Source organism: Trachemys scripta, chromosome 13 (assembly GCF_013100865.1).
Source record: "Trachemys scripta elegans isolate TJP31775 chromosome 13, CAS_Tse_1.0, whole genome shotgun sequence".
Classification (NCBI taxonomy): domain Eukaryota; kingdom Metazoa; phylum Chordata; order Testudines; family Emydidae; genus Trachemys; species Trachemys scripta.
Genome location: NC_048310.1, coordinates 43,346,144 through 43,370,054, shown reverse-complemented (window position 1 = coordinate 43,370,054; position 23,911 = coordinate 43,346,144). Strand labels below are relative to the sequence as shown.

At 52.6% G+C, this 23,911-nt stretch overlaps 1 protein-coding gene across 1 annotated transcript in view; it reads left to right on the top strand.

Annotated features, from left to right (window-relative positions):
- The window catches only part of ATP6V0D1 (ATPase H+ transporting V0 subunit d1), a gene marked incomplete at its 5' end in the record, with an annotated part of 49,481 nt that extends 28,293 nt beyond the window's left edge, over positions 1-21,188 (top strand). The window contains 6 exon segments of the mRNA XM_034788412.1: positions 6,558-6,736; positions 9,032-9,111; positions 12,726-12,803; positions 17,093-17,269; positions 18,512-18,589; positions 19,117-21,188. Coding sequence (XP_034644303.1) covers positions 6,558-6,736; positions 9,032-9,111; positions 12,726-12,803; positions 17,093-17,269; positions 18,512-18,589; positions 19,117-19,278 — 754 coding nt within the window.
- Positions 21,189-23,911: the final 2,723 nt, after the last annotated feature.

The following is a 23,911-nucleotide window of genomic DNA, read 5'->3' as shown; positions in this document are numbered from 1 at the left end:
AAACATGGAAATGATGACAATCATTGGGCCATGGTAATCCAGGGTACAAATATATGGGAATGACAGAGTAGGTGACACTCGTAGGGGAGTGGCACTACATGTGAAAGAAAGCAGAGTCAAATATAGGGGGAAAAAACGTAAATGACTCAAACTGTACCATAGAATCTCTATGGATAGAAATTCCATGTTTGAATAAGACGACGATAGCAGTAGGAATACACTACTGATCACCTGACCAGGATGGTGATAGTGACTGAAATGCTCAGGGAGATTAGAGCGGCTATAAAAATAGAAAACTCAATAATTAGGGATGTCGGCCATCTCCATATTGACTGGGAAGAGTTACAAAGGGATCTCCCAAAACTAGGTGACTGGGCAAGGAAATGGCAGATGAAATTCTGTGTTGATAAATGCAAAGTGATGCACGTTGGAAAACATCATCCCAACTACACATACAGAACGATGGGATCTAAATTAGCTGTTACCACTCAAAAAAGATTGTGGCGTCATTGTGGATAGTTCTCTGAAAACATCCACTCAATGTGCAGCGGCAGCCAAAAAAAAGCTATCCATGTTAGGAACCATTAGGAAAAGGATAGATAATAAAGACAGAAAATGTCATAATGCCTCTCTCTAAATCCATGGTACACCCACACCTTGAATACTGCATGTAGTTCTGGGCATCCTGTGTCAAAAAAGGTATACTAGAATTGGAAAAAGTACAGAGAAGGATGACAAAAATGATGAGGGGTATGGAACAGCTTCCATATGAGGCGAGATTAAAAAAGACTGGAATTTGTCAACTTGGAAAAGAGACGACCAAGGGGGGATATGATAGAAGTCAATAAATCATGAATGCTGTGAAGAAAGGGAATAAGGAAGTGTTGTTTACACCTTCTTGTAATAAAAGAACCAGGGGTTATCCAATGAAATTAATAGGCAGCAGGTTTAAAACATAGATAAGGAAGAAGTACTTCACACGATGCACAGTCAACCTGGGGAACTCATTGCCAGGGGATGTTGGGAAGGCCAAAAGTATAATGGTGTTCAAAAAAGAATTAGATAAGTTCAGGCTATTAGCCAGGATGGTCAAGGATGCAACCCCATGCTCTGGGTGTACTGAAGCCTTTGACTGCCAGATGCTGGGACTAGATGACGGGATGGATCACTCGATAAATTGCCCTGTTCTGTTCATTCTCCTTGAAGCACCTGGCATTGGCCACTGTCAGGAGGCAGGATACTGGGCTAGCTGGACCATTGGTCTGACCCAGTCTGGCTGGTCTTATTCGTTGATTCTTGCCCTCAGGCATAGGTCTGCTCCTTGCAGACTTCTTAGTTGGCTAAATCTGCTATAGACCTAGGACGGGGGTAAGTTAGGTCCCAGTCCTACATAGTCGTCCCCATCAAATTCATCATCCCTGCTAAGTCTGCAACAGGTCCTCTGGACTTTATTCTTGTTCTCCTTCCCAACTTTGCCTCTTTTCTAAAGTTATGGAGCAAAGAAGGCTGGAGAATGAGCAGCTGGCTTTCAAAGTCTGGCTGGGGGCATCAAAGACCATGTGAAGCTCCTAAATTCCTTAGGGTTTCCTGCTCAGTTTCCTCCCAGTGCATGCCAGACCATTTAGAAAAGGTTAAAAAGCCTCATCTAGTTCAAATGTTTCCCAGGATGGGAAGGGTGAAAGTCCATCTGAATGCATTACTGAAATGTACCCACTATGTGATTGTGCGGCACTCCAATGATCAAGGCAACAAAGGATAAAAGGCCCTACTACTACAGCAGTGGGAAATCTGGAGTGCAAGAGGCAGAGAGGTCTGTGGTTTTTGTGGCTGTAGGAGCAAGGTTCTACTCTTCTTGCAGTGTTTGGGCAAAGGCTGCTGTACAAGTGTTTACCGTTCTGAGAGAACTCTGACATGCAGCCACATGCATGCTTCGGTTCATGCCAGGACTCCGGGTTTATTGTATGTAACCATCAGCATGCATAGGGTGCTGCACCTTTTAAACCGCATGTCGTTGCACCAGCATTGAAACCTGTAAGTACAAGTGTCAGTTAAAACCGATGGCTTCCACCTAGCACCTGTTAACACCAGCCCTGGTGATAAAGGTCCTGCTGACTTGCAAGAGAAACAGTGCCATGGCCCCATGAGCCTGAATTGTTTGAATTATTCAGTGTGTAACATCTCATCATTGACCTTTCATTTGTAGGCTGAATTTAATTGGTATTTTTGTATAATTCAAGCTTGGGTACTTGTCCTACATTACTGTACAAAAATGTTAGCAGGCTCTGGGGTGGTTTGCTATCGGATATGCTGTCGTCTTGCATCATACCTTCCTCTCCTCCACACATACACGACTCTGGAGGGCGGGGTGGGGGGGTTTGCTGGGCTGAACAAGAGACTGTCTCTTTCAAGAACAAAGGTCTCCCTCATGCCAAGTGCAGGGTCTGGAAAGAGCCCTTCCAGTTGTTGCTGTGAGTCTCCATGGTTTCTGCAGTTTTGGCCCTTTCCTTGTTCTGCTAACGTTGGTGTCTGAGAATTTCCGTCTCCGACATCTGACCGGTTCTCAAGGAACTCCAAGAAAATATTTCCGAGTTAAGAGACCAATTACAGGTCTGTGGATGCAGGTGATCTACGGCTGGCATCTTATGTGCTACAAGGTACAGGGTACAGGTATTCCTCTGGCTGTGCCAGTGACTCTCTAGTCTATTGTCAACTGCTTTCACAGCCGCAGGCAGGCAGGCAGACTCCTGTTCTGTGCCATTGGAAACCTCGTTATGCCCTCGGCGAAGGTTTAATCCTGACTTCAGAAAGGGAAGCGATTTAAGTGAGGAGTGTCTGTCAGGTCCTGATTCCTGTTCTTCAGTCCCCACCACAACCCTCTCCCATTGCCAGATACGCTACAGGATGACATCAGAGTTCAGCTATTGTCTAATGCAATCTCTCCCGTTTCTTGCTGCTTGCCTGCTCCCCGTTCTTATTTAGGTCTCCCTAAACCTCTTTTGCTAGCCCTCGATTCAGCTTTCTTGGTGCTTACACTAGCCTTTACGCTCCCTAATTATCTTCTGGTGCCTGTTACCATTTCACTGGGGACGAGTTTCTATCTTATCAGCTGTCACCACCTCCCCCTCTTCCGCAGTTGCTTTCCTGGTTCATCTCACAGTTCTTGGGGAATCCCTCAACCCAGTGGCCCACTTCCCAGCACAAGTGGGAAGATGGGCATCTTCCCTCTAAGCCCCTGTATTCTCCTTGCTGGCTGAGAATCTTGATGTTCCTGAACTGTTCCTCTTACGAGGTGCAGCATAACCGGACTTGTTAAAGGGAGTGCTGGAGGGAGCAGTCCCATATGACTCTAACATGCTGCTCCCATTGTTCTTCACATAATAAAACAGGGGAAGTGATGATCCTCTGGTGGCATCTTTTTCGAGGCGTGGAGGTGTGAGCACTGATTAGCTCTGTGAAGCTGCTGCAGAATTCTGTAACATCTGACAGTCTGGTTGTACGTGTGTCTGGCTCTCACCAGACTAGTGGCATTGCCAGCTGGAAATCCTCTTGTTCCCAAGAGAGAGAGCATGACCTGAAAATGACATGTACACAGGTGCTGACGCACTCCAGGCCTGAGGAAGGTGTGGGGCGGGAGCTCAGGCAGATAAACGTGTACACCCTGTTAGTGGGCATTTGGGGGTCACCGGGAAACCTTCACTGCTACCCTGTTCCTTTGTAATAAATCAAGCCAAGCAAACCCCATAGGGCTGGTAGAAGAGACCGTAGCAGAGGCGAAGGAGGTACTACTCCTTCACTCCCTGTGCTGTAACTGGTATACAAGAAAGCAGCTGCATTCTTACCAGACCCCTGCACAGGAAAGCAGGTGCATCCAGGCATGGCTGGAGAGAGGCTTTTCTGACTGCATCCCAAACACTGGGTCAGTGTGTTCTGGATTAATTCTCTTGTTTAGTCAGAGCTTTGATTGTCACCTGGAAAGGGAAACACTAAGAGCTGAGTCTCCTGTTTGTTTTATCTGGAATGAGTGAGAGAGAGCTGGAATAAACACAACCGGGGCTTGCTGGAAAGTGGCACTGCAGCGCATGTTTAGCCAGCACTATCGCTAAGGCATGTACTCAGAGCTGGCCGGTTGGCCTCTTCCGGACCGTTACATTAGGTCCCATACAGACGTGTCTTGTCTTATCTGGCTTTATGTGCTCCTCCGGGAGAGCTGCAGACAAACAAAAGACGAGTTCCTTTTCCTGTTGCACCGCTTTTACCCCGATGGGTCGATACCTGTGCTACTATTCTAGCGGTGAACCGGAGCTGTCAGATACTGAGAGCATTGCCTTGTTTGTGGGGAGTGGACCACATCCACCCTGACTAACTTGGCCTTGTCAACGTTGGTTTTCCATTTGTTAGGTAACTCCCTTTTCCATGTGCCAATATATATTTATGCCTGTATCTGTAATTTTCGCTCCATGCATCTGAAGAAGTGGGTTTTTAGCCGCGAAAGCTTATGCCCAAATAAATCTGTTAGTCTTTAAGGTGCCACCAGACTCCTTGTTGTTTTTATGCACACCCATGCTTCTGTGCACGTATCCAGGGATCTGTGGATACACACTGTGCACATATGAAGCTGGTCCCCAGGCTGACTTCACCTGGGACCAGTAGTAATAGGTAGACTTGTGAATCTGAGAGGCTCGATTTGGTGTCCAACGTCGTGTGATGAATTTCTGTCCTCATCAGCGACTGGTGCAGGAAATTCGAGTGGGTGAGGGACACTTTCAAAATGGAGAGTGGGAAAGTAGTGTAGGTGTGTGCTCGCACACTTGTGCTCCTCCCCGAGCAGTGGCTCTGATGGCCTCTTTCCGGTCAAATCCTTGTACGCCGCCTCCTGGACCTACCAGCTTCCTTGGAGACTGTCCACCATGCCCATCCCAGTCTTGTGATCCTATGGCTCCATCCTCTCCCTGTTCTCCTCCTACCTTGCAGATTGCTCCTTCAGGACCTAGTCATCCTCCCTGATCGCTGAGGCCCATCAGGGCACCGTGCTGGGCACCCTCCTCGTCTCCCTTACGCTCCCTGGGCGTCTCCGGGCAATGTTTGCTGATAGACTCCTGCCATCTCTGTCGGCCTCTGCTTTGCACTCATCTCCCTCAAACTGAAATTTCAGCCTGTCTTCCTGACCTCCTTGTGTATTTCCAGCTCTCAGCTGAAATGGAACATGGCCACAGCTGAGCTGCCGATCTTCCCCAAAGCCCTTCCCCCTGTCTGCCTCTGTCACGCTGGGCAGCACCAACCCACATTCCTGCCTTTGCCTGCCCTCTAGCCCAGCATCCAGGCAGTGTCTAAATCTCACACGTCTCCTTCTGTCTAGGCCAGGGGTTCTCAAACTGGGGGTCAGGACCCCTCAGGGGGTCGCCAGGTTATTACGTGGGGGATCGCGAGCTGTCAGCCTCCACCCTAAACCCCGCTTTGCCTTCAGCATTTATAATGGTGTTAAATATATTAAAAAGTGTTTTTAATGTACGGGGGGGGGTCGCACTCAGAGCCTTGCTATGTGAAAGGGGTCGCCAGTACAAAAGTTTGAGGGCCACTGCTCTAGGATGTCAAAGCTTCTGTCGAAGCCCTGACCTTGCTTCTTGATTGCTGCAACTTCCGCCCCTCCGGCCTGTCTTGTCTTTCAAGCTCGAATCTTTGTGGGAGGGGCTTGTGTGTCCAGTGCCTAGCACAAGGCAGCCCCTGTCGGGGTGCGGACGATAGCCTCTGCTGCAGTAGAAATGATTCATGGGTTAAGGACAGAAGAGCCCCTTTGGATCCTGCAGTCTGAGCTCCTGTAATAACACAGCCATCGACCCGCACCCACTGATTTCTCCATCAAACCCATCAGTTCAGGTCTTCTGGAAACCTCCAGTCTGGAGTTAAAGGCTGCAAGGTGATGGGGATTAATAACATGCAGTTTTCCTCTTACTGGGTTTTTAATAAGGCTGCCCAGCGTATGCGCTCGCAAGTGAGTAGCCACAAGATACAGGGGCCAGACTTGGCACAGGGCTGCAGGAGCGCTGCCTTCTCCCGCTGCATCTGTACAAGGGCACCCGTGCTGCTGCTGCACCGTGCTTCCCCAGAGGCAGCAGCTGAACACAGCCAGAGGGATGAAGACCCGTCAGCATCATCCCCATCGGTTTCCTTGGCTCCTACTGGCCTTGCTGAGACAATGCTTTGTACAGCCACAAAAGGAGGAGTCTGCAGTGGGGCGAGTGACATGAGGGGGTCCCAGTGGCTTGGGAGAGGGAGGGGAGTGGCAGGCAGAGATGTGTGGATGGCTGGGATCTAGCGGGAATGATCTCAAGTTGGGAGTAAGCTTGGTTCCTCTCCCTCCAGGCTGGTAGACCTGCGAGTGTTGGAAACGAGGCTCCTCTGGTTCCTGGGTGCACCTGGCAACTTCCGACAGAGCCTTCAGGTTCAACATTGACTGGTTCCAGAGGGCATGGTATCTTCTGTGAGCCAACACGTGCACCCATCTTTCTGCCCTGATGTCCATATCAGTAACACGCTTCCCCCTCTCCTGTTCCTCCTAGCTACAGCTACATGATCGATAACGTCATCCTGCTGATCACCGGGACGTTGCACCAGCGCTCCATCGCGGAGCTGGTGCCCAAGTGCCATCCGCTAGGAAGCTTTGAGCAAATGGAAGCTGTGAATATTGCTCAGACCCCTGCGGAGCTCTACAACGCAATCCTGGTGGACACGCCCCTGGGTGAGCAGTGTTTATTCAAAGTGCCTTTCAGCTGGGCTTGGAACCAGTCTGCCCATTCATGCACTAGGATGGGCACAAACCCGTGTTTCTGAATCCGGGACTACAAAACAGTCTAACCACCGAGACAGGCATGGTGGGTTTTACTGCCTTGTATGTCTTACTTGAACTATCTTGTGCATCTACAACTCAATGATCCATATAGCGACCCCCTTAGTTCCCCATCAGCTGCTCTACAAACACTCTCTTATGCAGAAACCTGAAGGTAGAAAGTTGAAGCGTGTTAAGAAATGTAATCTTCTTTTAACACTAGTTGTCTTGACTGACACACAGGTAACGCAGGGCAGTTTAGCAGATAATCTGAAGTCCCTCTGAGGGAGTGAGGTAATTTTACTTAATTTAGCAAGTTTGTAGCACAGATTTACTATTCCCATTGGAACACTGAGCAGTTTGGTTGGTATGCTGGGCAATTTTCTATGGGCATCTTTCCTGATAGCTGCCACTTCCATTCCTCTCTGCCTGGACTGGTACTGACGCAGGCAGTAAATACAAGCCGGCGCTCCATAAACCAGGAGCTCAGGTTGGAAAACTGACGTACCTTCTACCGAGTTGTAGAATGTGGAAACTAGCAGAAGCGTTACTGTTATGCATCGCAGGTTGGCTGGAAGAATGGTCAGTAGAGCCTTCTCTCGCCAGCTGTGAGACATAACAGTAGAGGGGAAAAGTAACTCTCCCACTGGGAGATGCCACTAATTTTGTTAAATGTTGGTAATTGCTGTGGTGTGCAGAGCCAGACTTGTCTATGTCCCACTGTGAAACAAGTACTTTAAACTCATTATCCCAGTGGTCTCTTATCCCAGCAAGAGATAGACAAGACCTATAGCCAGCATTGGAGCAGTCTGGGAGGAGATGAGCGAATGCTTCCATTGTGCACAGTGGATGTCTGGACACACAGGCCTCCGGGGTTAGTGTTGGCAAACAGAGTTAATGGAACATAATCGATGGGATGATCCTCGAGCAGTTCTTCTAGCTGCTCCAGAAAGGATGCAATTCCCCAAGAGACTGAGTCCTGGTGGTACAGTTGGTAGCAGCCTAGATTTTCATAGCTGGGAAAGAAAGTGCTTCCCACAAACACAACCTGGGACGATGAGGCAGAGAAATAGTTGATGGGAAAATGACTCATTAGACAAGGAGCCAAGAAATTGGACAAAAACCAAACCAATAGCGAGAGCTCTTGCTCCCATGTCTTGTGTTCAGCTAAGGAAGGATCACCTGCAGCAAAGCCAAAACGTTGACATACGTTCCCTGAACGTGAGCGTGGGAAAACAGAAAGTGAACCCTAGCATAAAAGGGGCAGCAAGATGGGAGCAGAATGAAAACCAGGACCCTTAACGCAAATAGCAACCACAAGTGTAACGGAAGGTACTGCAAACTGTAGTACGTGGGAAGTGTGTTCTCCAGTTACTGGTGTCTCACAGGATGTCAAATTCCCAAAGCTGAAATGCATTGTTTAAAAAAGTCTGACCAGCTGTGCAGTGTGTCCGTCTCTAGGCTCTAAGTGTCCAGGGTTTATATTGAATGAAAATGACGATCTCTTGCTGAGAAACAAGGTGATGTAGAACATTCCTGTAGGTCAGAGTCTTTAATCCAGCTCTTTACCTTCCTAGAAGCTTAACATCCTCTGCCCCCATGAATCTCCCATCACCATTACAGGCATATGGACTTTCCTCGTCCCCATTTGATTGCATATGCCTTCTTTTGTTGCCTGCGTTTGTTCACCACCTTGGCTGATGCTGGCCCTGTCCTGGGGAATAGCGAAGTGCTTCCTAACAAACAAGCACGCTAACTGCTACTGCAGTCTGACGTGCGCTCGAGTCTAGGACCTAATAGCCTTGCAGCTCAAGGCACCCTAAGAAATTAGATTTCTAAATGGCACTAGTGTCACCACCATAAAACTACTGGTAAGACCCTGCCCCTTCCTGCAGAGCTCTGTGGTTCCCCGGCTTTGCGGCACCATAACTCCCCGGGACTAGAAAAGGCACAGCCAGTCTTTTTCAGAAGAGTTCGGCACCCATCTAGGCACCAGAATACAGGCCTGATTATTCCGAGCTCAGCTCCCAATCCGAGCACTTCGGACCATCCAGCGTAAGGGTCGTGCTGGGTGCTGTGCCTTTGGAAACCTGGCCTCCTGCATGCAAAGGTCTTGCACTCCACTCCCTCTCCGGGGAGCGCAGTGTGCAACTCGGAGCAGCAGGAGCACGCTGCAATTTTGCTCATGGCTTTCTGTGTCTGTTTCAGCTGCCTTCTTCCAGGACTGCATATCCGAGCAGGACCTCGACGAAATGAACATCGAAATCATCCGAAACACGCTGTATAAGGTAAATGTGGCCCTTGCGGGGAGGGAAGGAGCTAATGAAACAGCTTCCTGGAGTAACAAACATCAGTGACTCGTGCTGTGAGAGGGTGGGGCATTGCTGTCTGCCTGGTCGCCCTGTGTGGAGGGAGCTGAGCAGGGGAGCGCTCATGGAGCGCTGTCCTAGCTGGCTAATTCCAAAGACAGCTTTTCCAGGCTGGGTAAGGAGAGAGTTGTTAGTGTGTTCGCTGTATATCGTAAAGCCAGCTAGAAGCATCTCCCCCGGGGAGCAATAATGCAGTTAAACATGACCGAGAACAGGGTCTGTGTCCAGGATGGAATGAAGCAATGTGCCAGGCTGGGGGGTCTGGAGGTTGGTTCACGCAGTGTTGTTATATCCAGCTTGCTAGTGCCAGCTGCTTCCAATCTCTGCTGCGGTGTCAGCCGGCTGGCAGCGAGGGGCTCCTTAAAATATCCTTTGACCTCGCCTCTCTGAATAACCTTGCATGAGTTGTGCAGGCTCTGGCGGAGGGCTGCTCCTGGGCTGACAGAGGTGGCCACAGAATCCACGTGAAGTGGAGGCTTGACCTAGCCAACGTGAAGAGACTGCTCCCTCGGGCCTGGCTCTGAGATCATGGGCCAGTAACGTGCTTTCTTAAAAAGGGAAGGTTTGCTTGGGAAAGACTTCAGCGCCTCAGCCGAGCTGTTGGAACAATGGATACCCCAGCAATGCAGCAGCATAGAGGAATAAGGAGATGGCATGTGACTTGGAACCCAGAATCCCCCTCCTTGGAGGGCAAAGAGGTCTTTACTCTGAATAAGTTTCCCTCATGGAGGGCTGGAATAGANGCCGCTATCACTCCATCTTGAGTGTCTGGGTGAGGGGCGGGATCCAGATTATATCTGTCTTCCTTGTTTTCATGATTGGAACTAGCCAACAGCTGGGGTGTGACCTCTGCTTCTGATGGGTGGTAGTGAAGGTCAGTTTCAGCATGCAGGCTAGTTAGGGGAAAACCTGCTAAGCTGAGCATGGTCTCTTGCATGCAGCACATGTGCACAAGTGTATGTATGCCTGACATGTGCAAACAGCTTGGGGCAGTGTATTTGTGTAAAAAAAACCACACATCCCTGCATGTACTCTGGTCCTTCTCAGTGCTCTTTTCTAAACCCCTCTGATTCTGCAGAAAAGGACTTGGGGATTACAGTGGATGAGAAGCTGGATATGAGTCAGGAGTGTGCTCTTGTTGCCAAGAAGGCCAACAGCATATTGGGCTGTAAAAGTAGAGGCATTGCCAGCAGATCGAGGGAAGTGATTATTCCCCTCTATTCGGCACTGGTGAGGCCACACCTGAAGTACTGTGTCCAGTTCTGGTCCCCGCACTACAGAAGGGATGTGGACAAATTGGAGAGAGTCCAGCAGAGGGCAACAAAAATAATTAGGGGGCTGGGGCATGTGACTTACGAGGAGAGGCTGAGGGAACTGGGGTTATTTAGTCTGCAGAAGAGAAGAATGAAGGGGGATTTGATAGCAGCCTTCAATTACCTGAAGAGGGGTTCCAAAGAGGATGGATCTAGACTGTTCTCAGTGGTGGCAGATGACAGAACAAGGAGCAATGGTCTCAAGTTGCAGTGGGGAGGTCTAGGTTGGATATTAGGAAACACTATTTCACTAGGAGGGTGGTGAAGCACTGGAATGGGTTACCTAGGGAGGTGGTGGAATCTCCTTTCTTAAAGGTTTTTAAGGTCAGGCTTGACAAAGCCCTGGCTGGGATGATTTAGTTGGGGTGGGTCCTGCTTTGAGCAGGGGGTTGGACTAGATGACCTCCTGATGTCTCTTCCAACCCTGATAGTGTGTGTGTGTATGTGTGTGTGTGTGGTGCAGTGACCAATACTGTGCACAGTATCCAGACAAGGCTGCTCCAGTGATTGATACAAAGTTGTTAGAATGTTCTGTGTTGTTCTCCATCCCAGGCCTTATGCATCTGAACATCATTTGCTTTTCTGACCACAGCTGCACATGGAGCAGCAGTCTCTGTTGAGCTGCCCATAGCAACATTGTTATGTGTTGCCCATTCTCCTGGGTTGGTCAGTTGTCTCTGAAGTTCCTTGCTGCACGCTCCCTTTCCAGATGTTTAATAAATACATTAAACAGCACAGGACCTTGGACAGTGTCTTGAGGCCCTGCTGTTCGCCGTTCAACCCTACTCCTTTCTGTCTCCTAGGCAGTTTTTGATGTGTGACAATACTTTGCCTCTCGCCCCATGACGATATCAATTCTGTTTGTCGGGTACAAAAGGCACACAGGTGTATAATTCCGCAGGTCACCCCATGAACTGCTTAAATATGGGCACATTTGCCTCCCTTCAGTTCCCAGAAACAGTGGCTGATGCCTGTGATGTCAAGGATCTCAGTCAACTGCCAAACATTCTACAGATCCTAGTTTTGTTTTTAAACTCCTTGCATTTGTATAGAAACTCTTCTAGACGCCTTCCTAGTCTGGGCACAATCCTTTCCCCTGGTACAGCCCTTGTTCCAGCTCAGGCGGTAGCTAGGGGATTCCTCATGATGGCTCTCCCTTTGTTTTGTTTTACTCATTTATAAATCTTTTGCATAAGGCGGGAATCCTTTGTCCCTCTGGGTGTCTCTCTTTTCCCCCAATGGAAAAGCACCAGGTTAAAGATGGATTTCAGTTCAGGTGACATGATCACATGTCACTGCAAGACTTCATTACTCACTTGCCAGCACACACATACAGGAAGATTCACAGGTAAAACAGAGCCATCTGCTGTCAATTGTCCTGGTTAATGGGAGTTATCAAGATTCCAAACCACCATTAATGGCCCAGACTTTGCATAATTACAATAGACCCTCAGAGTTCTATTTAATATTTCTAGTTTCAGGTACAAGAGTGGTACATTTATACAAATAGGATGACCACACTCAGTAGATTTGATACCTTACAAGAGACCTTTTTGCATGAAGCATATTCCAGTTACATTAGCATATTTTCGTAAAATCACATAGAGTGCAACATCAGAGTAGCTTTGCATCTCTTGTATCTTATCAGACAGCCTGCCCCATGGGAGGCAAGTTGGTAGGCACAGGGCCTTCAGCAGGAAGTGCCTTCTGACCTGGAAGTGCTACGCTATGAACTGTGAAGCATGTTAGCACAAATTCAGGCAGCCTGTTACTGGCTAGACCAGAGTGAGTCACCCCCCACGAGGAACTCCAGCATACCCTGCCTCATTGCCTGTTCGTTTGGTTCATAGTCTGGAAGACAAGAAGGGGCCAAGGAGAGGAGCCGTAGATGTATTCACAGCTGTCGGGCACCCCTTGGGTTTGAACTCAGGACCTCTGACAATGCAATGAGGCCCATGCTGCCTAGCTACATCGGAAATCAAACTGCAGCCTTTCTCCTCTTTAGCCTCCCTCCTTCCACGGAAGCATGGTGATCGGAGTGGGTGGAGCTTAATGGGGATGTACCAGATGAGCAGTAGTGACATGAGACGTGTGCCGTAATGCAGAGGTCCTACTGGGCTCATGTCTTGAGGCCTTTTGACACGTTCGGAAATGCTTGGGGATCACATGGGCTGTAGGTAAGTGTCACTCATCCTCTCATCTGCTTGGCTTTCTCCTCAGGCGTACCTGGAATCCTTCTACAAGTTCTGCAGCATCCTGGGAGGCACGACTGCAGACGCCATGTGTCCAATCCTGGAGGTAGGCTGCAGACGGGACATTCTGCATGGTATAATGTAACAGTAATCGCACCATGCGCTGCTCAGCGCGCTCCAGAGCAGAGCAGAGCTGCCGATTGACCGCAGAGACATTGGTTTCTAAAATTCCTTTGCACCTCCGTGCATGTGGCTAGTGGGCTTGGTTGGGGAGCCAGGAGAAGTGTTGCTAGCACTGGGAAGCAGGTGATGTCGCAGCAGGCCCCACAAACACCTTCCCACTTTGCCCTCCGGCAGAAATGCAAAAGGCCTGGGAGGTGGTGCATTTTGGCTCGGAGAGGAGCCCGGGGACAGAGCAAGTTATGAAGCAGCTGGAAGGGCAGAGGGTGGGATGTAGCTCTCCCCAATCCTGGCAGCCAAGCCCATGAGTATTCCTCCCACGAGTCTCTGCTCAAGTGGCCCAGCACATACCTGTCCTTGGGCGCACTCTGCCCCTCAGCCAAAGGGACTGGTGGACACCTCGTCAGGACTAATTTCCCACTCTGGCACTTCGAGTGCAGAAGGTGGGGGCCTGCAAGGATTCAAAACATTAATACCGGCCACTCCAGGCTTGTATTAAACTCCCAAGGTTACAGCTTTCCTCTGTCCTTGGCTGCGTAGATGCTGCCACTACCTAAGTGCAAACCCCTTGGAACCCAGGAAGGCGCACTTGGGAACTTCTCCCTGTGGGTATCCTGGAGCCCTTTCTCACACACACACACACACACACGCGCGCGCACACATACCCCCGGGGAAGAGCTGAGGAAGAAGAAAAAGGAAATTAGCTGTTGCCCCCAGCTAATTAAACAATATGCACAAACCTTTTAGAACACCAAAAATTCAATCCTGTTCTTAAAAATAAATAAATAAGAAGGTAAATTTTATTAAAAACAAAAAGAAAATACATCTGGAACTTAGGCTTTTGCTAGATTTTTAAAAGAGCAATGCCAAACATTAAGCACCCAAAATAGCTTCCTTCGGGGTTCAACTTAAAGGTTACAAGCAAACAGAAGCACCTGGGGTTAGCACAGCGGAGTCCACCAGCCAATAGAAATAAACAGAAATAAACCTAATTGCGTCTTTCTAAACATTTCTGATCTACTTGCACATCTGGGGGTTCCAAATAAGTCATTCTAGGTATGAGCTGATGCTCTATGGTCATACCTGGCTTAATGCTTCTCATAGCATAACTGCTCCCTGTTCCCCTCTTTCCCGGAGAACAGCAACTGACACAAAGGGGACATTTTCCCCCCATTTTAAGAAGTTCTAGCCTTCCCGTTGGTGCTTTTGGTCAGGTGCCCACTCCCTTTCCTTTACCTGGGGGACTTTTTAACCCTTTACAGGTAAAGCAAGCGGAGAGCAGCCACCAAGAGGGACTTTATAGCTAACTGGGTGTCCATAAAAGGGAGCTACCCCCCCCCCTTCCTGTGGCCAGAGCTTTCCCACACCTTGTCTCCATTGCGAACTCCTAGCAATAGAGTGCAACGCTGGGCCTCTTGCAAGGCTGTCTCCACCAGTTCAGCCTCATTCCCTGTGACTATTGCACACGAGTGCCGAGGAGCTGGAATCTGAACCGGGATTCTGCAGACGGGCTGCACAAATCTGTGCCTGGCTTTAGAAAATCGACCCTGGGGCAGTGACTGCGTGCGGCACCTGAGTGCAGCAGGTGGGACAAGCAGTTCATTTGCTAGCACAGAGACCAAACCGATTAGTCGAGACGTGGTCCCCAGGTTTTCAGANCCTGCCTCATTGCCTGTTCGTTTGGTTCATAGTCTGGAAGACAAGAAGGGACCAATGAGAGGAGCCGTAGATGTATTCACAGCTGTCAGGGCACCCCTTGGGTTTGAACTCAGAACCTCTGGCAATGCAACGAGGCCCATGCTGCCTAGCTACTTCGGAAATCAAACTGCAGCCTTTCTCCTCTTTAGCCTCCCTCCACTTCCACGGAAGCATGGTGATCGGAGTGGGTGGAGCTTAATGGGGATGTACCAGATGAGCAGTAGTGACATGAGACGTGTGCCTTGATGCAGAGGTCCTACTGGGCTCATGTCTTCAGGCCTTTTGACACGTTCGGAAATGCTTGGGGATCACGTGGGCTGTAGGTAAGTGTCACTCATCCTCTCATCTGCTTGGCTCTCTCCTCAGGCGTACCTGGAATCCTTCTACAAGTTCTGCAGCATCCTGGGAGGCACGACTGCAGACGCCATGTGTCCAATCCTGGAGGTAGGCTGCAGACGGGACATTCTGCATGGTATAATGTAACAGTAATCGCACCGTGCGCTGCTCAGCGCGCTCCAGGCAGAGCAGAGCTGCCGATTGACCGCAGAGACGTTGGTTTCTAAAATTCCTTTGCACCTCCGTGCATGTGGCTAGCGGGCTTGGTTGGGGAGCCAGGAGAACTGTTGCTAGCACTGGGAAGCAGGTGATGTCGCAGCAGGCCCCACAAACACCTTCCCACTTTGCCCTCCGGAAAGGCCTGGGAGGTGGTGCATTTTGGCTCGGAGAGGAGCCCGGGGACAGAGCAAGTTATGAAGCAGCTGGAAGGGCAAAGGGTGGGATGTAGCTCTCCCCAATCCTGGCAGCCAAGCCCATGAGTATTCCTCCCACGAGTCTCTGCTCAAGTGGCCCAGCACATACCTGTCCTTGGGCGCACTCTGCCCCTCAGCCAAAGGGGCTGGTGGACACCTCGTCAGGACTAATTCCCCACTCTGGCACTTCGAGTGCAGAAGGTGGGGGCCTGCAAGGATTCAAAACATTAATACTGGCCACTCCAGGCTTGTATTAAACTCCCAAGGTTACAGCTTTCCTCTGTCCTTGGCTGTGTAGATGCTGCCACTACCTAAGTGCAAACCCCTTGGAACCTAGGAAGGTGCACTTGGGAATTTCTCCCTGTGGGTACCCTGGAGCCCTTTCTCACTCCCACTCCCACTCCCACTCCCACACCCTCCCCCCCCGGGGAAGAGCTGAGGAAGAAGAAAAAGGAAATTAGCTGTTGCCCCCAGCTAATTAAACAATATGCACAAACCTTTTAGAACACCAAAAATTCAATCCTGTTCTTAAAAATAAATAAATAAGAAGGTAAATTTTATTAAAAACAAAAAGAAAATACATCTGGAACTTAGGCTTTTGCTAGATTTTTAAAAGAGCAATGCCAAACATTAAGCACCCAAAATAGCTTCCTTCGGGGTTCAACTTAAAGGTTACAAGCAAACAGAAGCACCTGGGGTTAGCACAGCGGAGTCCACCAGCCAATAGAAATAAACAGAAATAAACCTAATTGCGTCTTTCTAAACATTTCTGATCTACTTGCACATCTGGGGGTTCCAAATAAGTCATTCTAGGTATGAGCTGATGCTCTATGGTCATACCTGGCTTAACGCTTCTCATAGCATAACTGCTCCCTGTTCCCCTCTTTCCCGGAGAACAGCAACAGACACAAAGGGGACGTTTTCCCCCCATTTTAAGAAGTTCTAGCCTTCCCGTTGGTGCTTTTGGTCAGGTGCCCACTCCCTTTCCTTTACCTGGGGGACTTTTTAACCCTTTACAGGTAAAGCAAGCGGAGAGCAGCCACCAAGAGGGACTTTATAGCTAACTGGGTGTCCATAAAAGGGAGCTACCCCCCCCCCCCTTCCTGTGGCCAGAGCTTTCCCACACCTTGTCTCCATTGCGAACTCCTAGCAATAGAGTGCAACGCTGGGCCTCTTGCAAGGCTGTCTCCACCAGTTCAGGCTCGTTCCCTGTGACTATTGCACACGAGTGCCAAGGCGCTGGAATCTGAACCGGGATTCTGCAGACGGGCTGCACAAATCTGTGCCTAGCTTTAGAAAATCGACCCTGGGACAGTGACTGCGTGCGGCACCCGAGTGCAGTAGGTGGGACAAGCAGTTCATTTGCTAGCACAGAGTCCAAACCGATTAGTCGAGACGTGGTCCCCAGGTTTTCAGACCATCGCTCCCAGTTCCCGAGCGCTCCTCAGCCCGGCTCCTCAGTAGGAACAGTGACTCTCCTCTGGCACCCGGCATTCTGCCCCGCAAACGGCAGCTGGCTGGGGGGCTCTGGCCACGTGTGCCAGGCTTGTGCCACAGGCTGTGTAGCCTGGCCCTGCCGAGGGTGGCAGAACTGTGACTGGGTTGTGCCCTACCGAAGCTGGATTTGCTCTTTATATCACTGGCCTGGCCTTGCTCCATTCATCAGCCTGCAGCTTGAGCGCTGGATTTGCCAACTCCCAGCTGAAGGTTTGCGCTTTACAAGGGGGACGGGCACAGCACTGCCTAACGCCACTTGTTGGTCTCTTAGTTTGAAGCTGACAGGAGAGCCTTCATCATCACCATTAACTCGTTTGGCACGGAGCTCTCCAAAGAGGACCGAGCCAAGCTGTTCCCTCACTGCGGGAAGCTCTACCCTGAGGGGCTGGCCCAGCTAGCCAGAGCAGATGACTACGAGCAAGTCAAAACAGTAGCAGACTACTACCCGGTAAGTACCAGCGGCGGGTCCCGGGAGCTGACCGCTCTCCGCGGATTGATCGGCGAATTTGTGGCACCACATGCACGGAGAAGGGGGATGGGGGCGGGATACCCTGGTGCGTTTCAGGATTCGTCTGGCAGGGACTCTTGTCACAGCAACGCTTCCTTTGGCTGAGAGAGGGCTGGACCGGACTCCCTCGGTGCTGTGCCGGTTGCAGGGTGGGATACAAGGTACTATTTATATTTTTTTTCCTCCGTTGAAGAACCTGAGTCATCTGCTGCACAGGGGCATTCGGACACAGTTCTGAGCCCCCATGTCTCCATCCAGGCTGTTCTCCCAGACCTGGCTGGGGTCACGGAGCAATAGGGGGGCACTCGTGGAGGTGGTGGCTGAAGGGACACCCCCCGCCTTATGACTGGACCCTAGCGTTAGAATGCTGTATGGCGAGTGCCTGGAAACCTGATGGGAGCCTGAGGATGGAGACCCGTCTCCTCTAGAATGATGCACCCCACGGCAGGCATCTGTAGCCACGGGCTTGTCTCAACACACACTGCACTGGTTTACCGAAAGGTGCAACTGGTGGTGTGCCCTGATGTGCATGGGTTAGCTTGCACCTGTAAACGCTCCAGGAGCCGGGTTTAAACCAGCGAATGCCCACACAGAGCCGCCTTGGTTTATTCATAGACTCCACGGCCAGAAGGGACCACTGGCTTCACCTAATGTGATCTCCTGCATAACATAGACCAGAGAACTGTCCTGAATTAATTCCTGTTGGAACCAGAGCAATGAAATCCGTTCCATATTTGCACTTGTCTACACACAAACCAGGCCCCAAATCGGCTGTCATTGACACCCGTAGTTTCGGTGCAAGCCTGTGTGGACGCTCTCACTCCAGATTAAGTGCCCTATTTCCAAATAATGTAAGTGGGTGGTAAATCATCAGTGCTGCAGAGAATCCTGGCCTTCCTCCGGGAGCCAGCCCAATGCTGCTGCTGTCAGCCTGGTGGAGGGACAAGTCTGTTCCACTTCTGACCGTCGTTTCTTGCCCTCTGTGGTGCAGGCTGCTGTGAGAAATTGCCCGGGATGAAAGGCACTTAGCTTAGCTCCTCTCTGCAGGGTGGGAAAGAGGACACATCCCCCCCCCCCCCCCCCCCCCATGGGGGCTGGCTGATGTATGAGCGTTCTGCAGGGAGGGACGATGCTGAGCCGGGTTCTTGCTTTGTGTTCCTTGACCCCTTCCTCTTGCCACAGGAATACAAACTGCTGTTCGAAGGAGCCGGCAGCAACCCTGGAGACAAAACCCTGGAGGACCGTTTTTTTGAGCATGAGGTGAGGGAAGGACCCTAGGTGCTGAGCCGTGGGAGCTGCTGCAGCGCTTAGCGGAAGTCTCCAGAGCATCTGCAAGCAGAGTCGCGGTCACACAGTGGGGGTGGGGCTACTGGCTCAGATGTTCTGGGCCGTGCCACCTTCCCCGTCCCTAGCTCCCTGCCAGGTGATTCGCCGTAGAACCTAGGGAGCAACAATGAAGCTTGCAAAGGGCTCTTGGGGCTTCCCCGGAAAGACAGCGGTAACCCAAACCTGGTGGGTATGTCCCTGTTCTCCTCCCCCACGCCACCCTCCTGCCCCGCTTGAGCTGGGAGCTGGTGCTCGGGGACAGGCTTCTGCTACGGACTCTGCACAGGCACTGAGCCTGCACTGCTGGTTGCAACAGGAGCTCCATTCTGGCTGGGGCCATTCACCCCAGGAGCCCCGTTCTCCGGAGCTGTGGGGCTGGGAATGGGGGTCTCTGAGGGGGGTGGCCTGCTGCTGGGAGGGGCAGTGCTGCAGGCCGTGACCCGTGCTCTTTGCTCTCGAAGGTGAAGCTGAACAAGCTGGCTTTCCTCAACCAGTTCCACTTCGGGGTTTTCTACGCCTTCGTCAAGCTGAAGGAGCAGGAGTGTCGCAACATCGTGTGGATTGCCGAGTGCATCGCGCAGCGGCACCGCGCCAAGATCGACAACTACATCCCCATCTTCTAACGCCCTCGGCCCTCCTGCTGCCGGGTGGAGCCCAGTGGAACTGTCCTTCCCCCCACTACATTCGAATGATCACTAGTCCTCGCTCCGGGGACGGCACCTCTCTGGAACTGGCTCGGATGGAAACTGGACACTGTTGTTCCGGAGCTGCCGTTGTTTGTGAGTTCTGTGTGCTGTGAGGGGCCAGCGGGGCCTGGGACAGGCGCTAGGCCTGTGCAGCCATGTAGCAGGAGGGCTCCAGTCCATGTATTATAATTGTACCTGTGTCACTGTACTGATCAGCTGTGTGCGCTTCCCTGAGCGAGCCAGTGCTGATCTCTGAGGGAACTGGCATCTCTCAGCCGTTAACCCCTTGCTCTCGAGTGACTCATTAGACATGTGTTGCCTGAGTTTAAATGTCCCCTTTACCAAGGCTGAGACTCGAGCAGTCTAGCTCCAGTAAGTATTGTCCCCCAGAAGCTTCATGTGAGTGTTTCTCTTGCCTCCCTTAGCGTAGTGGATGCTGCTGTGTAATTCCTGCATCATCTTGTCTGACTCCTTGGAGGGCAGAAAGCCGAGCCGCCCTTGTCCAAAGAGCTGAGGCAGGAGCGGAGGTTCCTGCTGGCTATTGCAGGGCTCTGAGCAGCACACAGTGACTGTCCTTCCCCCTGTCGCCAGGCAGCACTTGCTTCCCGGGGACCTGCTGGTGCTGAGGCAGGCCAGCCACCGAAGGGGGGACCTGGCCAGCAAATGTCTTTGCCCCAGAAAGATTCTTGCTAACCTGCCCACAACCTGGGAACAGGTATCGAGCAAGGCTGGCCCTGCAGTGGCTGTGGGGGTGGTACGTGCCTACTGCTGTGTGTGGGTGCTGCCCGCCCAACCCCCGTGGCTCCCCCAGGGTCCCCACCAGCTGCCACTCTTCTTCTGGGAGCCCCTGGCCTCTGTCCATTCCTGGGGGCTCTGAGCTGGCTGTCCTGCCAGGCCGGCTGCCTATATCCCGGGAGCAGCCCCCTGCTTCCTATACAAACTGCAGTGACACGTCCGTGTGTGCAGTGAGCAGGCACCACGCCCCTCTGCTCCATGGTTAGGAGCACGGGTCCCCTAACAACTGCAGGCTCATTCCCAGGCTCTGGGGGCAGGGGCTGGGCTGGCAGCTCTCTGCCCAGGTGGTAAGATGGTCATTCAAAGGGGTCCAGAAGGCTCTTGAAGTGACCTGTTCCTCTTTCTGGGTCAGGGCTTTCTGGGAAGCTGCCAAACCCCATTCCACCCCTGCTGGGCGTCTGTCACGAACACGGGGGTGTTAGCGGTCAGTGCAGGTAACTGCCTCGGCCTGTAATCGCCCTGCGCAGGTGGGCTGGCTTGGAGAGCGCACCTGCCTTCAGAGACATGGTTTTTGCAGCCCGTTAATGGAATTGAGATTGGGGGAGTGGGAGACCTGAGGCGCGTGGGCTTTGAGCTTCTCCTGCCTTCCCTGCTGGCTTTGGGTCACTGCTGCTCTGCGCAAGGGGGGGGGGTGTGTGTGACTTCTGGTGCCCTTAGCTACCACCCACCCACACTTGCTCTCTGCTCAGAGCCCCCTTGGCCCGTGTTGAGCTCCACCCTCCTGTCCCCAGAGCACCCTTCTTCTCAGGCTCTGCAGCCCAGGCCCTGCTCTGCTGCTCCCTGGAGTCAGGCTCCTTGGCTTACAGCCCCCCGCAGATGAAGGTTGTTGGAGTTGCACTGTCCCCAAAGCAGGGCGCTCAGCGGGCGGGGGGTGAGGGTGGTTCCTGGCTTTGCTGGCTTGCTCCAAGCTGGCACTAGACGGCTCTATCTTCTCAGCTTCGTGCTGCTCCCACATGCATGTGTAGGAGGCTGGTAAGAGCAGCCTGGACGCCCTGGCCTTGCTGCTGTCCTGGATCCCCTCCCCCGTGACAATAAATATCTGCCTAAAGCACCATGCTGCCTCGACTGGTTTCTCGCCTGCAGCTCCAGGAGCCCTTCCCATGTGCAGCAGTGAGACGGGCGGCCCTGTGCTGGGATGGCCGGGGCAAGGCTAGCGCTCAGCGTCTCAGAGCCCCTGCTTCCCCCCGGGGGGCTTGAAGTGGCCTTGGAGCCACGTGTCAGCTCACCGTGGGACTATCACAGCCCCTGGCAATCCTTGGGTAGGGTCAGTCCTGCTACCAGCGTACCCGTGTCGCCTGGGCCAGCTCTCCCCCTGCGGTGCAGGCCTGCGGGTATGGGACAGCAGCCTGTTCACGTGCTCATGCTGGCTGGCTGGGCGAGTGCCTCCCCAGGACCCAGTCCAGGCAGCTGGTTTCTCTGACGAAAGGGCTGTGGCTGCAGGCAGGGGGTAGTTCAGTCCTGGCTGTGGGTCCCAGGGATCGTGGGGAATGGGACCAGGCTGGGGTGAGCTTGGTCGAAGCCTTCAGCTTCCCCGGGGTCTGAATTTGTGTTTGGCGCCATCCAAGGGGAGGTAGCCACGCTGCAGAACCGCTGCTGCTACTACCCCATGGCCCTGCGGGGGCTGGTGCTGCCTGGACAGATCTGACACCTGGGGCAGGATTATCCCCATTTCAGAGCTGAGTGACTTGCCCCAAGGCCTAACTCTCAAACCCCTTCCTCCTAGGCCCAGCCTGCCCATCCCCCGTCACCAAGCGGTCCCCGCGCAGGACTCCGGCAGCAGCCGTAGGTCCCGGTGCTGTTTCCCACATCAGTAATGGCCTAGTCCCTTGTCCCGGGCTGGGCTGCCTCACTGGGGCCACGCAGGAGCCTGACACTTGGGGGTGGAGCTCCTGCAGCCTGGGCCAGCACATCAGTCACAAGCCCGGCACCCCCTCACTGGCTCTACTCTGGGATGGCACCAGGTCCTGCTGAGTCTGGGGGGTGCCCTCCCTGCGCCTTCCTCCACCCTGCATGGGCTGCCTGCTGCTATTGCTGTCCCCTGGCGAGGAGAGGCAAGAGGCAGATCCTGGGGGAGTGCCCTCCCCCTTCCTGGGGAGACTGGAGCCAAGTGGGCCCCCAGCCTTCCTCCCCTCCTGATAGTACCTGCCCCCTGCCCTTCCCCGTCCTCACTCTGCCCTCTGAAACGTTTCTCTGGGGGTCCTCAAAGGGTTGAGCGTAGCCAGTGATTCCCAGCTGGGCTCCTGGCCTCACTGGGGCTCTCGCTCTCTAGACGACATGAGCGCTACGAAGGAATCACACAGAACTTGACCCGAACAGGCCAGGCCGAGCTACGGCCGCACGCTGCTGCTCTGGCTGGGGTCTGGTGCCTTCGACAAGACGGCTGGAGCTGGCCTGGAGACTGAGGTAAGTGGTACTGTAGACCTGGCCTAAGAGAGAATCTGAGCGGTGGGGGATGTCTCTGCTGCACATCCCCTGTTCCCCATTGGAGGGTGCGTGGGATGGAGTGTGAGCAGTGCCGTCTTGTTCAGTGGGGGTTGGACGCAGAACGGGGTGGTAATCCTTGTTCTTTACGTCGTAAGGCTGTGACAGGCTTCGCTCACCAGTGGTGCCTCCTGCTGGCCGTCTCAGGAATTCTCTCTGAGCGGCATCCCCTCTCCTGTTGTCATCTCCCCCTGCACACCCGCATGAGTCCAGGGCCCCCAGCGTCCTCTTCATGACTTAGCCCTCAGGCTCTGTCACTCTCTGTTTTTCCCCCTGCCAGGGGAGGATTTCACCTCAGTGGCGGGACGGGTGAGACCGCGTGGGCTACTGCAGCCAGGTATGGGCTACATTTTAAAAAGGGTTCTGGTGAGGGTGCGAAAAAGAGCCACCCCAATGAGTTGCAGGCGGAATAAAATGCCTCAAACGTTTAGGGTTTAGGGTTAAGGGTTAGGACGCGGTCTCACCCGTCCCGCCACTGTAGGTAGGTGCAGCTCTGCACAGTAGGTGCAGCTCGGCACAAGGAAGATTGATGGACGTACAGTGCACAAGTACCTTCATGTGGTGAAAAGGCTGGGGCCAGCCAGGTGCTTTAACACTAGCAGAGGACGGCAGCTGGAGAACTAGTGGCTGGATCCGGACCCACTGAAATGGGAAACGGGGCTCCAATGTGGAAGTGGGGTGATCAGCCACTGGACGGGGCGGATTCCCCGGCTCTTGAAAGCTTCCCGTCACAGCCGCCCGCCTTTCTGGAAGATGTTTTAGCCAAACAAGTTACACTTTAGTCAAATGCAAGTTCCTGGGCAGGCTCCATCCAGGGTGAAATAACAGGGCCTGCCTGTGTGCTACAGGTCAGACCGGATGAGCGAGTGATGGCTGGTGGCCGTGACTGCCCTCAAGCTGTGCCAGTGCTGAGTGCTCCGTGCACACCGGGTGACATAGCCCTGCCTTCCAGAGCTCCTGATGGGGTGTGGAGGGCCGGGGAGTGCTTTATGCACTGCAGCAGGGCGCTGCTAGCTAGGCGGCAGATGCAGAATGGCACAGCCCGGCACTAGGGCAGCCACCTCATGTTTGGCTTGTGCCTGGGCAGGAACCCTGGGCACTCTGCCACCCTCTCACGGGCGGGGTACTGGAGTGCTGGGTGAAGGCCATGGAGCAAAGGACTCGGTACTGGATGGCCAAACTGGGTTAGTGGAATGGGCAGGGGGCTGGGCTGCCTTGGGTTTAACAGCAGCACTGTGGGCAGCGAGTAGGAAGGTAAGTGGAGTCGGGTGAAACACCTGCTGGTGAGCCTCTC